General features: G+C 42.1%; 1 protein-coding gene across 1 annotated transcript; it reads left to right on the plus strand.

Annotated features, from left to right (window-relative positions):
* Nucleotides 1–352: 352 nt before the first annotated feature.
* On the plus strand, nucleotides 353–15,229 carry LOC306696218 (atlastin-2). The gene is made up of 13 exons (XM_079159773.1): nucleotides 353–444; nucleotides 3,702–3,988; nucleotides 6,002–6,133; nucleotides 6,649–6,753; nucleotides 6,907–6,957; nucleotides 8,377–8,433; nucleotides 9,324–9,416; nucleotides 9,507–9,645; nucleotides 9,729–9,856; nucleotides 10,378–10,434; nucleotides 10,771–10,842; nucleotides 10,944–11,375; nucleotides 12,764–15,229. Exons 1-13 carry the CDS (start codon nucleotides 384–386, stop codon nucleotides 12,872–12,874), a joined length of 1,725 nt encoding a protein of 574 aa, XP_079015899.1. The 5' UTR covers nucleotides 353–383; the 3' UTR covers nucleotides 12,875–15,229.
* Nucleotides 15,230–17,337: the final 2,108 nt, after the last annotated feature.

A 17,337-nucleotide genomic window follows, 5' to 3' on the forward strand; every position in this document is an offset into this window, starting at 1 on the left:
TCACACAAATGTAGTGGAGTAAAAAGTACAATATTTCCCACTGAGATGTAGTGGAGTTGAAGTATGGTAGTAGCCTACTCAAGTTAATTACAAGTACCTCAAATGTGTACTTCGCAATACTTTTTTTTCAATACTACAATTATTCTGTCTGTATATATACTATTTTAGTTATTGTGGATTTTTTCACTTATTTAATATTCTTTACTGTTGTATTACTTATTTGCTTATAATACTTGTTTTGATTAATTCATTGATAGCATTAACAGCGGGGCGGAGCTTCACATCGGTACTTTAGGACCGCGCAGACACCACCGCAGCTCCGAGTTTCTGTGACGTCAGGACAGTGCTGCTGCTGCTGCTTATCGGCAGGTCAAGAAAGAAAGATGGCGGCGGATGAGAACAGGTTGAAGCAGCGGAACCACAAAAACAGCATCTTCAAAGAAGGTACTTATACACACATACCGAGAGTAGAAATGATGTTACCGACGCGACAGATGACAGCGGTAGGTTTCTGAATACGTGCCTCTCCACCGGTTGTTCTGTAGACGGTAATGGAAATGACACGTCGAATAATCGCCTCTCCCGCGGTATAAATATAATTTAAAAACATCGTAGTGATATTGTGTTTTTTAACCTAATGTTGCATCGACTTATACCCGCTGTGCACGGCGTGTAGTCACGGAGCAGCAGGTGTCGAGCGTCTTGTTTAAGCCGCCCAGCTTGTCCGTGGTCCTCACCTTCAGAGCTGGATGAGTGTTTGTTGTTAGCCGATGAGCTAACATAGCTGCTAGCCTCTTCGTGCTAGTTCTTTATTGTTCTGTTGTTTTCTAACAGCTGTTACGCGGCTCTGTCAAAAGCTGGCAGATTGCAGCTAACGCTAAGCTAGCGTCTGTTACCTACCGTTAAGTGACCGCATGAAGCAAGCTAACTTCAATTGAGGTGTAGTCTCATTTAGGCTATCGCACACATCACAGGTGGATAACGGTGTTTGTACAAAACATGCTTGTGAAATTAAGCTGTGAGGTAACGTTACATATGTTAGTTTAAGTATAAGCCAGTAGGCTTAACGTTAACACCAAACTCTATTCAAGAAATTACCAGTTAAGCTAACTTTCTTCTCCTGTTGGCAATGGTTAATTACCCCTTAAATCGACCTCATTTTAGGATTTTTAGTCAACACACAAGTAGACTCTTTTTAGCTGCAAGCCGTCAAACTCACTCTACCATGTTCTGTTATAGTGTTAAATTTTAGCTGAAATCCAGTCAGTGTTGGAGTATGTTTGACTGGGTCTCAGCCAGTACAGCTGATCCATTAAAGCTGTTGAACACAGGTGTATGAAGTTTACCTGGGTCAATGGTTAACGTGTTTTTTGGACATCTGTTTCTACATCCGTTGCAGATGTAGAGAGCTCCATTGAGCTTTGTGTGGAGAGAACTGCACGCTATGTGCTAAGACCAAAGTGGGGCATAAACCGAGCCATGTGGTAGATACATAACTGTACTGGTGTGGTTATCCTCTTATTTAAGATTAACATTGTAGAGGTCTACAACTCTCCAAATGGCACAATGTTGCTGCAGAATGGAGGATTTTCACTAGATACTGACGTACAGATGTTAACGGCTCTGTTATTGTATGCCAAATCCAAACGGATATTCTCGAGGCTTGAAAACTGTTGTTGTAGATCTCTGACGAGGCCTGGGCTTTTTCAACGAAGCACATCAACCTTAAACGAGCAGATTTGTGAATATAGTTTGTTGTGTAATGTCTCTTCTTACTCTAGGATAGCACTATAGGGCCGTCTGTCAGATACAATGTTGGGGGACGTGTAGAGGAGTCATTAATGTATCCGAAACTGTTCTGGGATGTCTTTTTTTTCCAGATCCACATTTTAAGACTCAAACTGTCCTGACTGTAAATCACAGCTGCAGTTTGAGGAAGAACTGCAGTTTTGCCTCATTAAACTTCAAAATCTTAAGTTGTGTGTTCTTGTCAAGTTGTTGATCCGTACCCTATCAACTGTCTCCCAGGGCCAGGAGAGTATCTCTGTCTCTATCTCTTGTGAATGCAGTCAGACTGGCCTGTGTGCTGCTGACGGTCCTGTTCAGCACTCAGACGCTTTAATAACTGACATTTGAGCAGAAGTCAGACCAGAGTTCTCGTCTCTGCTGACGGGTGAAGTCTAATGATGCAGCGACTTGACCTCTGTTATTAGGAAGTTAACTGATGTGAAATGACGAGAATGGGAATAAACTGATCAGCTTGAGCTGTTTGATAAGCAAGAACGTGTGCTTATTCACCTATGAAGTGTGCAGCGCTGCACGTCGGGGAATGTTAAACCGTCGTACCAGAGGCTTAAAATGAATGTACTCAAGGTATAACCATGAGGTCAAAGCTGTGTAAATTTCGAGTTTCACAAAACAGGCATTTAAACCTCTTTTTTTTGACAACTACAAATCTACCTACATTTGTTTTTTTACACAAGCATGCATAGCTATGATGTGTTGAAGGAGCTTTGTGTCCTTAAGTCTGATACTGGCGAGTCACGTTCATCATCATCGCCTAGCTTCACAAAGCGTTTAGGACCGTTTCAGCTCTGCACTGCATCTCTGCTCTACACTGTGGAAGTATTCATCCTCAGGCAGCTCATGTGCTCAACAGAGAGAACGCTGGGACATCGAATTTACCGGATCACTGCTCTTCTTAAAAGCCTCAGTTAAAGAACGCATCGCCCAAAAGGCGTCCCAAACTGTTTTTTTTTATTTTTTTATGTGGACTTGTACATTATTTACATCCTCTCCTCCGGATGATGCGACTGTGTTGCTTGCTGGATGTGGTGGCGGATCGCCGTTGTTGCGTTGCCGCCTGCAGAGCCCTCACATGGCCCGAGCAGCTGAGCGCTGACCTGAATGAAGACTCTTCTTCCCATGAGGCCGCAGGCAGCTGGCGCCTGCTCGGTTAGCTGTGCCGTCACAAGACGGCGCCTGAGTCAGCGCAACCACGAGGTCACCGGTCCCAATCCCCTCAAAGTGAAACACAGGGACTTTGTCGTTGCGGTGTTAATGCAAATCTTCGCAGCTTGTTTCACACCAGTGAGCTAGAGATGACGAAACATTTTGTTTCACTCTGACCTATCGGATGAGGGCAAAAGCACCCAAAAAGAGTCAATAATCCTCCTGAAATATCCAGATCTCTGTAGGTCGGTGAAGTGTAACTGCTGCCGTATAAGTAGAGCTGAAGGCCGTGCTAATCCTCTGTAGAACAGTGACTGATGGCTCCGTCTATTTACTGTAAACCTCCAGACAGCTCTGCCATCCCGTAATAGCAGTGATTCCTTCCTCTCCAGTGAAGCGTCACTAACTGGAGGAGGTCAGGGAACTTTTTATTTTCCTCGTCCAACAGCCGCTGTCGCTTCTGAACATCAGAGTTTATTGATCCCTGAAGGGAAACTCGGCCATCATGACCGCAGCGTCCACTCTGATGCGCTCCACTTTAAAGTGTTTTTAATAGAGCTGAGCACCAAATCCAGGTGTCAATGAAATATCTTTGTCTGTTTGTCATGACAATTTATTTATATTTTGGAAGAGGTTAGGAGACATTTCCAGAACAGCAGTCGCGTGTTTTTTGTTTTCCGGCTGTTGGAAGCAGAGCTGCAAGGGTTTTGTTCTTCCGGTCAAACTTTACCCGCATCTTTCCCTCTCAGGTGGCCACGGGTTTGAATCCGACACGTCCCCGATGAGGCGCCAGGAGGCGGCGGAGGAGGAAGCCGACCTGCTGGAGGAGGAAGAGGTTGGCATGGCCCGGCCGGTGCAGATCGTGGTGGCGGACGAGGAGGAGCACTCGTTCTCGCTGCAGGAGGAGGCGCTGGAGCGGCTGCTGCTGCAGGAGGAGGTGCGGGACCTCCAGGTGGTCGTCGTCTCCGTGGCCGGAGCTTTCCGCAAGGGCAAGTCCTTCCTGCTGGACTTCATGCTGCGCTTCATGTACAAACAGGTAAAGGGAGTCTTGTTAAACGCATCTCTTCTGAGTCAGTTAATAAATAAAAAAGTGTTTCTAATAGATATCCAGTTCTGCCTTTTGATAATTTCTTGATCTTAGGGATATTTTAAATTGGGCAAAATGTCACGAGTGAGTTTCTATTTACTGTTACTGATGCACACACTGCTGTTTGCTCTCCTGGTTAGTTGCTAAACTGTATTGTTGTCTCAGGGTACTTGAACTCTGTGCAGAGACAAACTTGAATCTAATCTGAAAATGTCCTGAGTGAGACTCGTGACTGAGTTATGGGTTCATTTCATTCATGCATTAAAGATCATTCTTGACAAGAAGTAGTTTGACAAAAACAATCCCAACTCGCGGTCCACTTCCTGTGTTTCTGTAGCTTCTAACTGTATCTCCATCCTACATCAGTGGAGTCTGCTCAGTTCTCATGGGCGGGTATGTTGACCGACAAGTTCAGTAACTATTATAACTCAACAAGGACTTCTCTACTGTCACCAAGTATCTTAATCCAACACTTGCACGCCCATGTGTACTCTGAAAGAGTCGTTTGTGGTTGTTTGTTCCTGCTGCCTCTACTCCCTTTGAAGAGATCCTAACCGGACTACACCGTGAGAGACTGAGGACATAAGCTGCAGTCCTCACTCTCACATTCAGCTGAAACGAAAACGCCTTCAACTTGTTCAAACATAATCCATGTGGGCAACATGCACCTCAAGTTGGGATTGTTTTCTCAGACATTTTCAGTCCTGTTTCTCTGGTGCTTTCCATCAAGTTCTAAAAGATCTGATGATTAGGTTAGATGCTGGTATCAGACTGTGTTGTTGTTGTTTGTCTCCACTGTTACAGGAACTATAGAAACGGCTGTCCTGGTTTAATCTCGACAGTCATGTGTTTTCAGGGTTAATGTTAGTTATTACCAGGGAGGCTTTTCATAAGAACAGGATCAGTAGAAGTTTATCAATGCAAAATTAACTCGATGACAGTATTCGTCATTTCATTGGAACTCCTTTTTGTCTGAGAAACAAATGTTTTTTTGCCGTGACCTCCCGGTCATCAAACCCTGGGGCAGAAAATCCTGGTTCTGTTTGAAACACGGAGTGTGTGTGTGTGTTGGTCTGTGACCCGACCTTTGGCCGCGTTAATCTACGGTAAGCGCCGAGGAACATTCCGGAGGGTTTCACGGGGCTGTAAAGAGGACTTTAGGCCGACACAATGGCGGCTCTGTGGCCGGGCCTCCGCAGAGGTCACTGCTGCTTATTCCACACATAAAGGCCATCTTTATGCATAACATTAGCCCCGCCCACTCAGGTCATGGTAGGGTTGTTGTTGTTTACACGCAGGTGTCGAGGAGTGAGACTGTTCAGAAGCTCCTTCACGTTGAAGCTGATGACTACACATTAATAATCATAAGGGGTGGATGACGATGTAGATCATGAGACATTTGTCAACTGTCAGATTTTTTCTTTTACCATAGAAGTTATACCTTTCACATTTATTTGTTTGTATAATAAGTAATGTTGTAAATCAGTGAGCCGTAAAAAATAAAGTAATATAAAAGTATCTTGATTTATCATTTGATTTACTGAATTACAGTAAAAGTAGAAACTTCTCTGTATCCCGATGTGTATTGATAACCTGATCAAATATATTGTCATAGACTATGATGTAATTCATGTTTCTCTCTCCTACTAACCATCGGTTCTTATTCACTTCCTTCCTGGTACCCACTGAGATCTGTCAGTCAACATTTAACAACTTAAGTTCTTGTTTAAAACGGCTGTAAGTTAAAGGACCGGTGCCTTTTAAAGTCTGACTTAATACCAAACTGAATAATATCTGCATATTGCAACACAACGACCTCCTGTTTGACAGTAAATGTTGTTCATCACATGAAGTAAATAACGTGCTCTCCACATGTCATTTCATTGTGGATTTGAGGCTTAGATCCTGAACGTAATGTTATCGGAGCCGTGACCTCTCCGCCCTCCTCTTGTCTCTGTCCAGTCGGATTCGTGGGTCGGCGGTGAGGAGGAGCCTCTGACCGGCTTCACCTGGCGAGGCGGCTGTGAGAGGGAGACCACGGGCATCCTGGCCTGGAGCGAGGTGTTCGTGGTGGAGAAACCAGACGGCTGCAAGGTCAGTTCACGGGCCGACCCCAAGCGAGCGCCTCCTGAACGCTAATTTGTAGTCCCAATCTCTCACCGTGAGAGAGAGAGAGCGCTTTATTCTTCTGATTCACGGCGGTTTTGTTCTAAACCACAAATAAACACATCCACACGTCCTCATAAACTTGCTGGAAATTGCCGGATTTTAAGTGAATGCAGCCGAAAACGCGCTTCATCCTGCTGCAGTGAGGTCTGTACGACGAAGGGCGGGACAAAGCGGTGGCGTTTGACCTGCGAATGAGAACGGGCTGCGCTGTCTGCTTATTGGCCGGTTGTCACACCTCCACGTGGGATCCAGATGCTCTTTGCCGACGCCCAGAAGAGTCCTGAAGACAGCAAAATGAGAAGAAAAGAGAAAATACAGACTGAGCCTCTGTATATACAGACACTGCAGCACACTTGTAGTGGATCATAAGTGACGACTGAGAGGGATTATATTGATATCGGTCTATACATTGGGTTTTTTAGTTGTTGTTGTTCTTGCAGGTTGCAGTTCTACTAATCGACACACAGGGAGCGTTTGACAGCCAGTCAACCATCAAAGACTGCGCCACTCTGTTCGCCCTGAGCACCATGACCAGCTCTGTTCAGGTCAGCTGTGATTCATAGTTTCAACTGTGCTGTTAGGTGACGAGACGGGAAGAGTCGGGATCTGAGTCCTGTGTTTGTGGTTTTTTAAAAGTGATGAAGGTCTTAGTGTGATGGCTGACCAGGTGAATAACGGGTTGTGGGCGTGTGTTTCAGGTGTACAATCTGTCCCAGAATGTCCAGGAAGACGACCTGCAGCACCTCCAGGTCAGTAATCAGCCTGCTGATGGTTTTACCAACGGCTCACACAAACTCCATCGAGTAGAAAAAGATTTATTTGTAGATCTGTAAAAATGTGTCCAATAAGTGATTGAGAATAAATAGTATTTACATCAACATGTTGGAATATGATATAATCTAAAAAATTAAATGTAATTAACCTACATTTCCATTTGTGTAAAGTATGTAGATGTGTTGTATACAGTTTGTCATGACAATGATTTTGTAGAGCAAACTTTATTGAGTTATTCTGTCGTATCGATTGGAGACAAAACAGTTCAGTTTCTGATAACTTAAGCTGCTGCTTTCTATCAAAAGCTTTAATTAAAGCTGTTGGAGGTATTTTAGTAGCCGATTTCGGATTTGCCAATTTTGATAAAAGTCCTGTATAAGAACTGTAATTGACAGAATACACAAACATTTTTGTAAATTGTCTTTTCATAGAAAATTAGAAATTCAATTGTATGTTCATAATGAAACGGTTACGGGACCTTTTTATTTGACTGTCAACAAAATGGTTTATATGAGACAGATCGTCAGGTCACCGATCAGCTGACATCTCTGATAATAACCATCTTGTGTGTGTGGAGCCGTCACTTTGGTGCCAGCCTCAGGTTGACTCTTGAGATCCTAAAAACAAGAGGGGCGGTTCCTTGGTGGCCTTAAGGATCCTTCATTGGGTTCCCTTTGGTCTGTCACTCATGTGCATTTCAGCCATGTGTGTCAAATCTTTTTTGCACCACCTCTATCAAAGCTGTCCATGGTTTTTGTCAAGATTGTTGCTAAAATTAGTAACAATTTGTCCAGTTTAGGTCAGTTATTTTATTTTTGTTCTCCGACTGCTCTCCCTGCCTTTATAGAGCAGCTGTATTTTGATTTCTAGTCCAACAGATTAGCTGCAGCATTTCTGTTTTTAAAGCTCATCGTCTGGTGAGTGAAGAGCTCCATATCAGGTGTTCGTGATGTGTTCAGGTCAGGATCAACTTGCTGAACTAAACCCAGCAGCTGGCTGCCATATGAGGCGGAGAGCCTGACGGGAAGTCTCTCACAGTGGAAAGTTCTCTTCCATCTTTGGTCCCAAGTTCTCATCACGCCGCCGCAGAGATTGCCTGTCAATCAAACAGTGAGGGCGGGGTCTTTTGGAAAGAAGCGGCTGCAATGTCAGGCCAACTTCAACCCAGCTTTTCTTTCTTATTGTATGCCAAACAAAATGAAATCTTTATTTCTGCAGCGGCGCAATAGACTTTTTAGATGGCCTGTGTTCAGAGCAGCAAATGGGGAAAAGCTTTCATGGACCGGATGAATCAGGAAGACATAAGCACACATTCGTCCTCCTCTAACTGAGCTTCATGGCTGTGTTGTGATGTTTGATTAGATTTTAAGTGTCTGCTTGTTTTCTCTCCTCAGCTCTTCACCGAGTACGGACGACTGGCCATGGAGGAAGTCTATGAGAAACCCTTTCAGGTGTGATCTGCTAACACGTTGCTGTCCTCATGATATTCAGAGAGTTAGATCTTTAGAAACGTGCTTTACCTTCTGACACGTGAGAGACGCACGATTTCAACTTCAGTCCTCAAATGACTAAATGAGACTTTCTTAATTGACTCATTCGCTTCGGTTTTAAGAAAGTTATTAAATCACCACGAGCTTGGTCATGTCCACCGTCTTAGTGTGAGCTGTTTTAGATGCTCCATCTTAAAGGGATAGTTTGATTATTTGAAGTGGGTCCTTATCATAGTCTGTGTATTACCTACAGCAGATGGCGGTACCAGCACAGAGGCAAAGGCGTGTGCTGCGGTGGACTGTTGCAGCAGCAAAACGTATTCCAGCCACCAAAACATAAAATAATGTGCTGTATTGTGAATATTTTCACAGCTTCACCTTGCTGTCGGACCTCCTTCTCCGGCGGCGAACTGAAGCAGTTATTTCTGCTCTCTTCAAAGCCACAAGACTCCATTCACAAAAACAGTAATTCAACCTCGCACAGCAGGTTGCTTGTCTGCCACAGCTACAAATCAGTTGGTTTGTTTGTGTCATTGTGTGAGTTTGGTGAATCCAAAGTAACACCAGTCGCACAAACAAACTACCGGATGGAGGCAGCGGTAGACCAGAACCTCCCGTGGTATGAGAGGTAAAATGACTGTTTTTGTCCGCCATCTATTGTGGTAATATACATAAGTACCTCAAAGTACCACACTTCAAAGTATCCCGTACGTTTCTGCAACTCTTAATTGTGTTGCAAACAAAATCTGAAGCTTGAATACTTTTGAATAAGTGTTGTTGTTCATCTTTTCAATGACCTGTGGTCTGTGGTGGATCCTGGATCAATAAGCTGAATGTGTCCCTCTGTTCAGAGTCTGATGTTCCTGATCAGAGACTGGAGTTACCCCTACGAACACCCGTACGGTCTGGAGGGAGGACTGAGCTTCCTGGAGAAGCGGCTGCAGGTTAGTTTCTGGCCTCCGAGCGACGTATGCCATTCTACCAGAGGCTGATTTTTTAACATCTCCAGACTGATGATTGTTGTCTGTGATCAGGTGAAGCAGAACCAGCACGAGGAGCTGCAGAACGTCAGGAAACACATCCACTCGTGCTTCTCGAACATCGGCTGCTTCCTGCTGCCTCACCCTGGCCTCAAGGTGGCCACCAACCCTCACTTCGACGGGCGGCTCAGAGGTGAGACCCGAACGCAGGCACAACTAGTCCGGTCAAAAACAAGTCCGGTTTTGTGACGCGTGGGTGGTTTGTGTGTGTCTCAGATATCGATGAGGAGTTCAAGAAGGAGCTGGTGAACCTCGTTCCGACGCTGCTCTCGCCAGAAAACCTGGTAGAGAAAGAGATCGGAGGAGTCAAAATCACCTGCAGAGAGCTGCTGCACTACTTCAAAGTGAGTAAAGATATGTGGGCGTCTGTCCCTCTTCAACCTGTGACATCATGTCAGTTCAAAATAAGTCCCCAAATAAAAAAATGTGGAAATGAATGGTACTGTCAAGGAAAATGCCAGGATGCCTGAAAAAATGTGAGTCTCACTACAAAAGAGGGAAGAAGAAGAAGAAGGTTACAGTTTATTAGACGAGAGAATAATTCTTCTCAGTTACGGATTTCTGTTGACGAATTGCAAAAACATTTCACCTATTCTTCCGATTTTAAAATCCTGATTGAAAGCTCTAGAAAAAGCTAGTAAGTGGACCTTGAGTTCGTAATGTTTCTCTCATTAATAGTTTTGCAGCTTTACTGAGCTCTCTTCACTAAGAAAGGTTCTGTTTTTTATTTGGTGGTAAACTGGTCGTGAGTTTACGTCTTGGATAACATCAGAATGTAAAGTGTGTCTTTTTGTAAATGTTCTTTTGTGCCTCCAGAAAGAGTTTAGACTCCTGATTGTTTCTCATCTGTCCGTTGTGTTTTCAGGCTTACATGAAGATCTACCAGGGAGAGGAGCTTCCTCACCCCAAGTCAATGCTGCAGGTCAGCTCAGCTCATACACAATATAATAATGATGATAATGTTGCTGTTGAACAGCGCCGCCCGCTGGACAGTTGACATCATATTTATTCCAAAGAACACAATCCTTTTTTCAAAACTGTTGTTTTCTCTGTATTATCGTTCTTCTTCTTGTCACTGTGGCTCAGACGTGTTTATGTACGAGTCGACACTTTTATGATAGTTGATAGTAATATGTTCACAGTAAACAACTGTATATCCATCAGAGCAGACCGGAGCACATCTCGGTTCTCGTAAAAGGACTGTTTATCTGTAATGATGTGTTGACTCAATTTCTCAAATGTTTAATCTGTTTTCTAGGCAACAGCTGAAGCAAATAACCTTGCAGCTGTAGCAGGAGCCAAAGACTTGTACAACAAAAGCATGGAGCAGGTAATGCATCACAAACTGGATATCAGAGGTCCAGGATTTAGTTGAAGTACTTTCAGGTTTTTGATGAGATCTTGAGGTGTGTGATCTGGTTCCGTTTGCAGGTCTGCGGCGGAGACAAACCCTACCTTTCCCCGACGGAGCTGGAGCGGCGCCACGCGGAGCTGCGCCAGGCGTCTGTGCGGCAGTTCCGCTCCGTTAAGAAGATGGGCGGCGAGGATTTCTGCCGGCGCTACCAGGAGCAGCTGGAGGCGGAGCTCGACGTGGCCTACGCCAACTTCTGCAAGCACAACGACGGCAAGAACATCTTCTTCGCCGCGCGGACGCCCGCCACGCTGTTCGTCGTCATGTTCGTCATGTACGTGGTGTCGCTGGTCACGGGCTTCATGGGCATCAACTCTGTGGCCACGCTGTGTAACCTGGTGATGGGCGTGGCTCTGACGGCGCTCTGCATCTGGGCTTATGCCAAATACTCTGGAGAGTTCCGCGAGGTCGGAGGAATCATCGACCAGGTGGCTGAAACCCTCTGGGAACAGGTGAGAGGATGGGCCTCGTGTGCTTTTACCCGTCTGTGCTCTCCTCTAGTCTTCGTGTCTGTGCTCTCCTCTAGTCTTCGTGTCTGTGCTCGCCTCTAGTCTTCGCGGCTGTCCTCTCCCCTAGTTTTTGCCCCTAGTCTTCGTGTCTGTCCTCTCCCTAGTCTTCGCGTCCGTCCATCTGCATCTCTTTGGTTTCAGTCATCAGCGACTCTAAAAGCTCCTTTTAATCTACTGAGGCTGTCACTTCTAAACTGGAGGGAGTGCATTTCCATGAGGGTTATTATCATAAACAAGAATAAGCGGTTAATACTAGTCTGTCCTGCTATTGTTGTAAACTAAATACAAACAATATCCTTTAAGAAAGAATAAAACTGTTAATTGAACTCTATTAGCTGCTTCTAAAAACACATCATGCATCATCTCTACCTGAATGCTCATTCAGAGAAATATAAATTATAGTTTGTAAGAAGTAGAGTCCTTTGTTGACTTAAGGAAGCTCTTATAGACTAATGGTGAACAAATAGAGCAAATTCAAAGATTTCAAACCAACTAAAACTTGTGAAAAAAACTACATTTTGTGAAACAACTCTTTAGTTTTTCGTCGAAGCATTTGTGATTGAATTCAGCCATTCTGCTCGCCTCTTAAAACAACTAATAGAAACTTTAAACTGATAGTCACATCAACACATTTCTGTCATCCTTCACCTTCTCATTTTCACCCTCCTCTTCCTCTAATCCTTCCTCTTTGTTTTTCTCTCTCAATGCCTCCAGAGGACTCCACGAAAGGTACGTTTTCACAACCTGTCCGGGTCCCTTAGTTTGGTCCAGTTGCAGAAAAACATCCTCAAACAATTTAAGGACCTAATAATAAGACCATTGCTTTTTATTCGCCGCGTGACATCAGCTGTAGCTTCCTGAATGTGAGCAGAAGCATTTTTCATGCTGTTCAGCTTCAATCCTGCAATAATTTAGATTAGAAGTCCGCTTAACCCACACAATGGATGAGTCCTGCTGTCAGTACTGACGTCATCAAACATATCTGATAAAACCAGACCGGCTACGGTGGATTGATCTATAGACATCCCAGGTCAGGGACGCAATGCTAAGAGACGTCTAGTCAGATTTATATACGAGATATAACTGTCATCTGCATAACGGCGAACAAAGTGAATGTCAGGATGACAGACTCCCAGAAATATAATGAGGCTTTATGGAAACAAAATGTTAAGCAGCTTGTTCTGCAGTGTTAACAAACGTAATACAAACTGTGAAAACACCCAAATTGTTCATTTTAAAGTACTTTAGTGGTCAATAATCCTTTTTATTTTCCAAAACTATCACAGTAAAGCACCCCTCCTCCTCCTGACCTCCTCTTCCTCTTCCACCAGATTTTCTCCAAACTCTTCGAAGTGGCTCGGAGTCGAGTTCCGTTGGGAAGTCTGATCCCGCTGCCGCGGCCCCGGCTCGCCTCGAACAACAATGTCAAGAAGAAAAACTAGCGGCACGCCATCTCGTTTATTCCTCCTCTCCCTCACTCTCTGCTCGGTTTTGAAACAACTTTTTTTTTTTTTTTAGGACGGTTTGAGCCGTGTAAATGAGTTTTTTTTTTTATTGTTTTGTTCTCGGACCGTAGATGAAGGTTCCTCACCATGCTGGCTGTAGGTTTAAAGACTCGCCGTAGACCCCGGATGAAGCAGTGTGATGTATTTTATTATTTGTCAGTGGGCGGGGTTAAGGTATTTATTGGTGGGCGGGGCCATTTTTCAATCACAGAGTGTCATCCTAAGTGTGTGTGAGTGTGTGTGTGTGTGTGTGTGAGAGAGAGACACAAACTATTCCCATTTATGTGAATGTATGAATGAATGAATTGCATGACCACAGACCCTCCTCACGGTTCCCCTCCTCCCTCCTGTCGTCTCCGTCAGGTTGGTTTCTGTCGCTGGGCGGCGTCACGAGGAGGAGTCACAACCAAAGTTTACAGCTTTACTCATAGGAGGCTCTCAGACTGAGCGGACTGACAAACGGGCAGGAAACTGCAGCTGACCGAACGTTTTTAGGACTTTGAAAAAAAAAAAAAACGGTTTCGGGGAAATTTTTTACAGTTTTTCTTACGTAACCAGAATCACAAACTCATGGATGTGTATGTACGTTTCTGTGCAGGCTGGGAGTGTGTTCAGCAGTTGGACTGGTCCAATGGGCTCCACTCAAAAGTAGACAAACACTCCAGATGTGATGAGGTCTTCAACTCTGCAAACGTTTATGGTCGTTTTTTAAAATGACCAAAAATCTGTCCGGAATTTATCGAGTGTGGGACACAGTCGAAAGCTCACAGAGTAAATGTTAGCTTAGCATCACTCGGTTTTCGTCTGGTTTTAAATTTACTCTGCTGCGGGATCAGAAAGCAGGAAGTGGCTGTGATCAGTGTATCATGTTTCATCTTTTAAATACTAACTATGTAAGTACAGAAATGACGTGAGTGTGCAGTTGAATCAGTGTCCACGGGAGTTAAGCTGTCGTTTCGAGCTCCTGTGAATTTGCTACATTATAACGAACATCTTTTTATACAAACAATATTTTCACTCACTGCATTTTCAAAAAACATTAGAAAACACAACTATGCGTCATTGAAGCTAATCGTGAGTCCAACTCATTTCAAGTGAATACACAGGGTCCACATCCTTCTCCAGCAGGAAGTTACCGTTTAAAACCAGACGTCCGTGAGTTTGTCCGACTCTGTGAAAGTAGAACTGTAAGTAAAATAAGCTAAATTTCCCCCAAAACCTGCTGACTCTTGACGTAGCAAGCTGAACGTTGACTTGAATATCTTGATTGATCGTTATTTTCAGTATTTTTTTCCTTTATTAGTTTTCCATAAAAGTTACATATTTCTGGGCGATGTTCCGATGGATCTCATGTCTGGAGTCAGTCGATTTAGGAACGACTTCTTCACTGACAATTTATCATTCCGCCACGGCTCCAACTTTGTACTTAATTTATATTGAGCTCCAAAAATAGGAGTAAGTAAATACTATGAACTATTCCACAAGTCTTCAATGATCTCTGGATTATTTTGTGAGATCACGCTTCTAAACATTTAACCTGGTAGTTCATGACGATGGTCTGGCTGCCGGCGTTTCAGAGAGTAAAGCTTTTAATTGTGTTCCAGTTCAGCTGAGACCTTTTTTTGTAGATGATATTTAATTCTGTTATTTAACTTGAGTGTTCTTCCCTCGCTGTCATTCCTCGTCTTTATTTTCATCTGAAGGACTGAACCGCCTCATCTTGTTTTTAAAAGCACCACAAGTCGTTTAGTAAAACACAAAAAAATCATTTCATCGCCCACATTTAATATGAAGACTTTTTAAAGCCAAAATCCGTAAATCGGATGAATGAAAGGTTCATTCCAAACATCAACGCATTGTCATTTCTTAATTTAAATATCATTCCATCCACAACATCACCACTGTGTGCTTTTTGTTTTTGTACAGTTCAGTTTTTTACAGCCTCATCCACACATAGGGCATGTGTATGAAATATATACATATATAAATATAAATTTTCTAGACCTTTTTGTAGCTGGAAGAACAACGGTTTGGGTGGTAGACCAGATTCAGCTCACTGGATGTAAAGGAATGCTTTCGTGATTTGTGGATATGTCTAATAAATTCCTTTTTTATATATATATTTGTAAATTAATCTTACATGAGCACTGCGATTCCACCCCCTGCTGGCAAAGAATGTTTATAATCTGGATCTTTTTTTCTTTTTTTTTTCTTTCTTTGTCTTCTGTTTTTAAAGTTATTTTCGTTAATTTATTTTTCAATATAATATTAAACCAAACTCCTACAACACAGCGTGGTCTCGTCCAGTTTTTGAATGTTGTGTTTTTATTGTGTCGTTTTCTGGAAGGATATTCACTGGGTTTACAGGGTCACATCTAGACGGTACCCCATAATATGCAAAAGTCTTGCAGGATGTTAAAGGTTCAGTATCGACGTTGACCTGCTCAAGGGTAGCCATTGACCTCGAATGTTTAACGGTAGCCATTGATCCGTGCTAAAGTCAAGTAGTGTGAACTAGGTATTTATCAAAGCAGACAAATCAATGCAGAAAGCAATATTGTAAAAGTAAGGAGATACTAAATCAATATCTTCATAAAAGCTACTATCTCCTACCTTTCCTGATATTTGTTTTACAGACACAACCGTTTCCTGTAAATCAAGAATGGTTGGTGTTAACATTTGCTCGATGCTAATGTACCCATGCAGTATTGTGGTGGTAAAATATTGTCCGGGTAAGGTTTTAACATTATATACTTTGTTAGAGTGCTAACTTTAGCATGCTTGTAACAGGAATACCTCTTTTGGTCGTCTTTCCTTATTTGTGGGCATTCTAAGCTTGATGTGCTAACATGTTAGCATGCTTGGGTTCACGCTCGTCTTTTATCACTTGTTTGGTAAATTAAAACATTTTTGGTGAAAAGACAAATGTAGCATGCTGATGAAAGCAAACCTGTTAGACTGGAGACCTTTTAGCGTTAAAGTTTAGGAACGACCCTATTTGGCAATTAAAATGTGTCAATTAAATCTGCCACATAACCTCTTTAGAAACATCACTTGATACAACCTGGAAGGAAACTCGTGACTTGACTTCAGCCATGACTGGGATGGAGCGTTCATTTTGTTTTCAGTTTAAATGTTAAAGATAAATGAATTGTCAACAGGTTAGATAAATTGGTCAATATTATTATTAGACGCGTCTTAATTTGCCTCTACTTAAAGTTCAGTATAACCTATTTAAACATTGTATATATGTTATGATTGGGCCTCTAATCTTTCTCATACAGGACAACCATTTCATTGATTTTGATTAGGCAGAAAATGGACATTAAAAGTTTTTAATGCTGGAGATATTTATATAAAATAACTCCTTGAAAAAATAAAGTTTTCTACAGATCTTTGTGTTTCAAGTTAAAGTTTTGACGGTCAGGATTTGTCAGCATTAATTCAGAAAACCGTTTTACTTTTATTCCTTTTTATGACGTTGGACAACTCTTGGGTTGTTTCCAGGTGCCTTTTAAATTGTTTCTAGAATCTTATATATTATCATTATTCTATTATCTTTGAGAAATGTAATAAAACTAAAAATGTATTGTAATTAAATTTAAATCTGGTTTTATCTATATTTTTCTGTGACCGTTTTTAATCTGGTTTAATCTGTTCTACTTTTACATTTCGAACTATGGATAGTTTATCCACTTACTGATATATTCATTGAAGTTATTTATATAAATAGTGAAAATCTAGTGACCATAGATTTATTTGTTTTGTATAATCTTCTGATCATAACAGTTATAACTAACTTAATATTGATTTAAGAGACACATGGTTAAAGGGGATTTAAACATGTCCCCTGTGCTCATGAAAAAGATTAACTTGAGTTGATCATTTAAGATCAAGTTATATCTCCCGTTAAATATCTCCTAACATTCACATTTCCTCTTGATCTTCATATATTCTGAGTTACGCAATCTAAAATTATTATGCATGAGTCTGCTTTTAATCTGTGATGCTAGTCATGTGTTTTTTATTTATATCATCCATCTGCCTTGTTTTTATTGTTATTGTTTTTATTGTTATTGTTTTTATCATGTAAAGTTCCTTTGAGTACCTTTTTAAAGCGCTATACAAATAAAAATACATTATTATTAAGGTTTCACTAAAAGACTGAATGCAACAGAGCAGATACACCACAAGATGGCAGCAGAATACAACTTTGATTGACTTAAGAAGCCATCGTAATAATACCATTACATAATAATTTGTAATAATATAAATTACAGCAGAGTAATTATCTCTATACATGTATTAATACATAGAAACATTGTAGGACCATATAGTGATTTTATGGGAAAGTGATAGGGAAAAGTACAGATAAGTTACAATATATAATAAAGACAGAA

The sequence above is a fragment of the Pholis gunnellus genome, assembly GCF_910591455.1.
Source record: "Pholis gunnellus genome assembly, chromosome: 5".
Taxonomy (NCBI): Eukaryota; Metazoa; Chordata; class Actinopteri; order Perciformes; family Pholidae; genus Pholis; species Pholis gunnellus.

Coding starts and splice junctions, on each gene's coding strand:
- LOC306696218 (XM_079159773.1), top strand. CDS start 384: ATGGCGGCGGATGAGAACAGGTTGAAGCAGCGGAACCACAAAAACAGC. Junction 6,134..6,648: donor AGAAACCAGACGGCTGCAAG/GTCAGTTCACGG, acceptor TTGTTCTTGCAG/GTTGCAGTTCTACTAATCGA. Junction 9,646..9,728: donor CTTCGACGGGCGGCTCAGAG/GTGAGACCCGAA, acceptor TGTGTGTCTCAG/ATATCGATGAGGAGTTCAAG.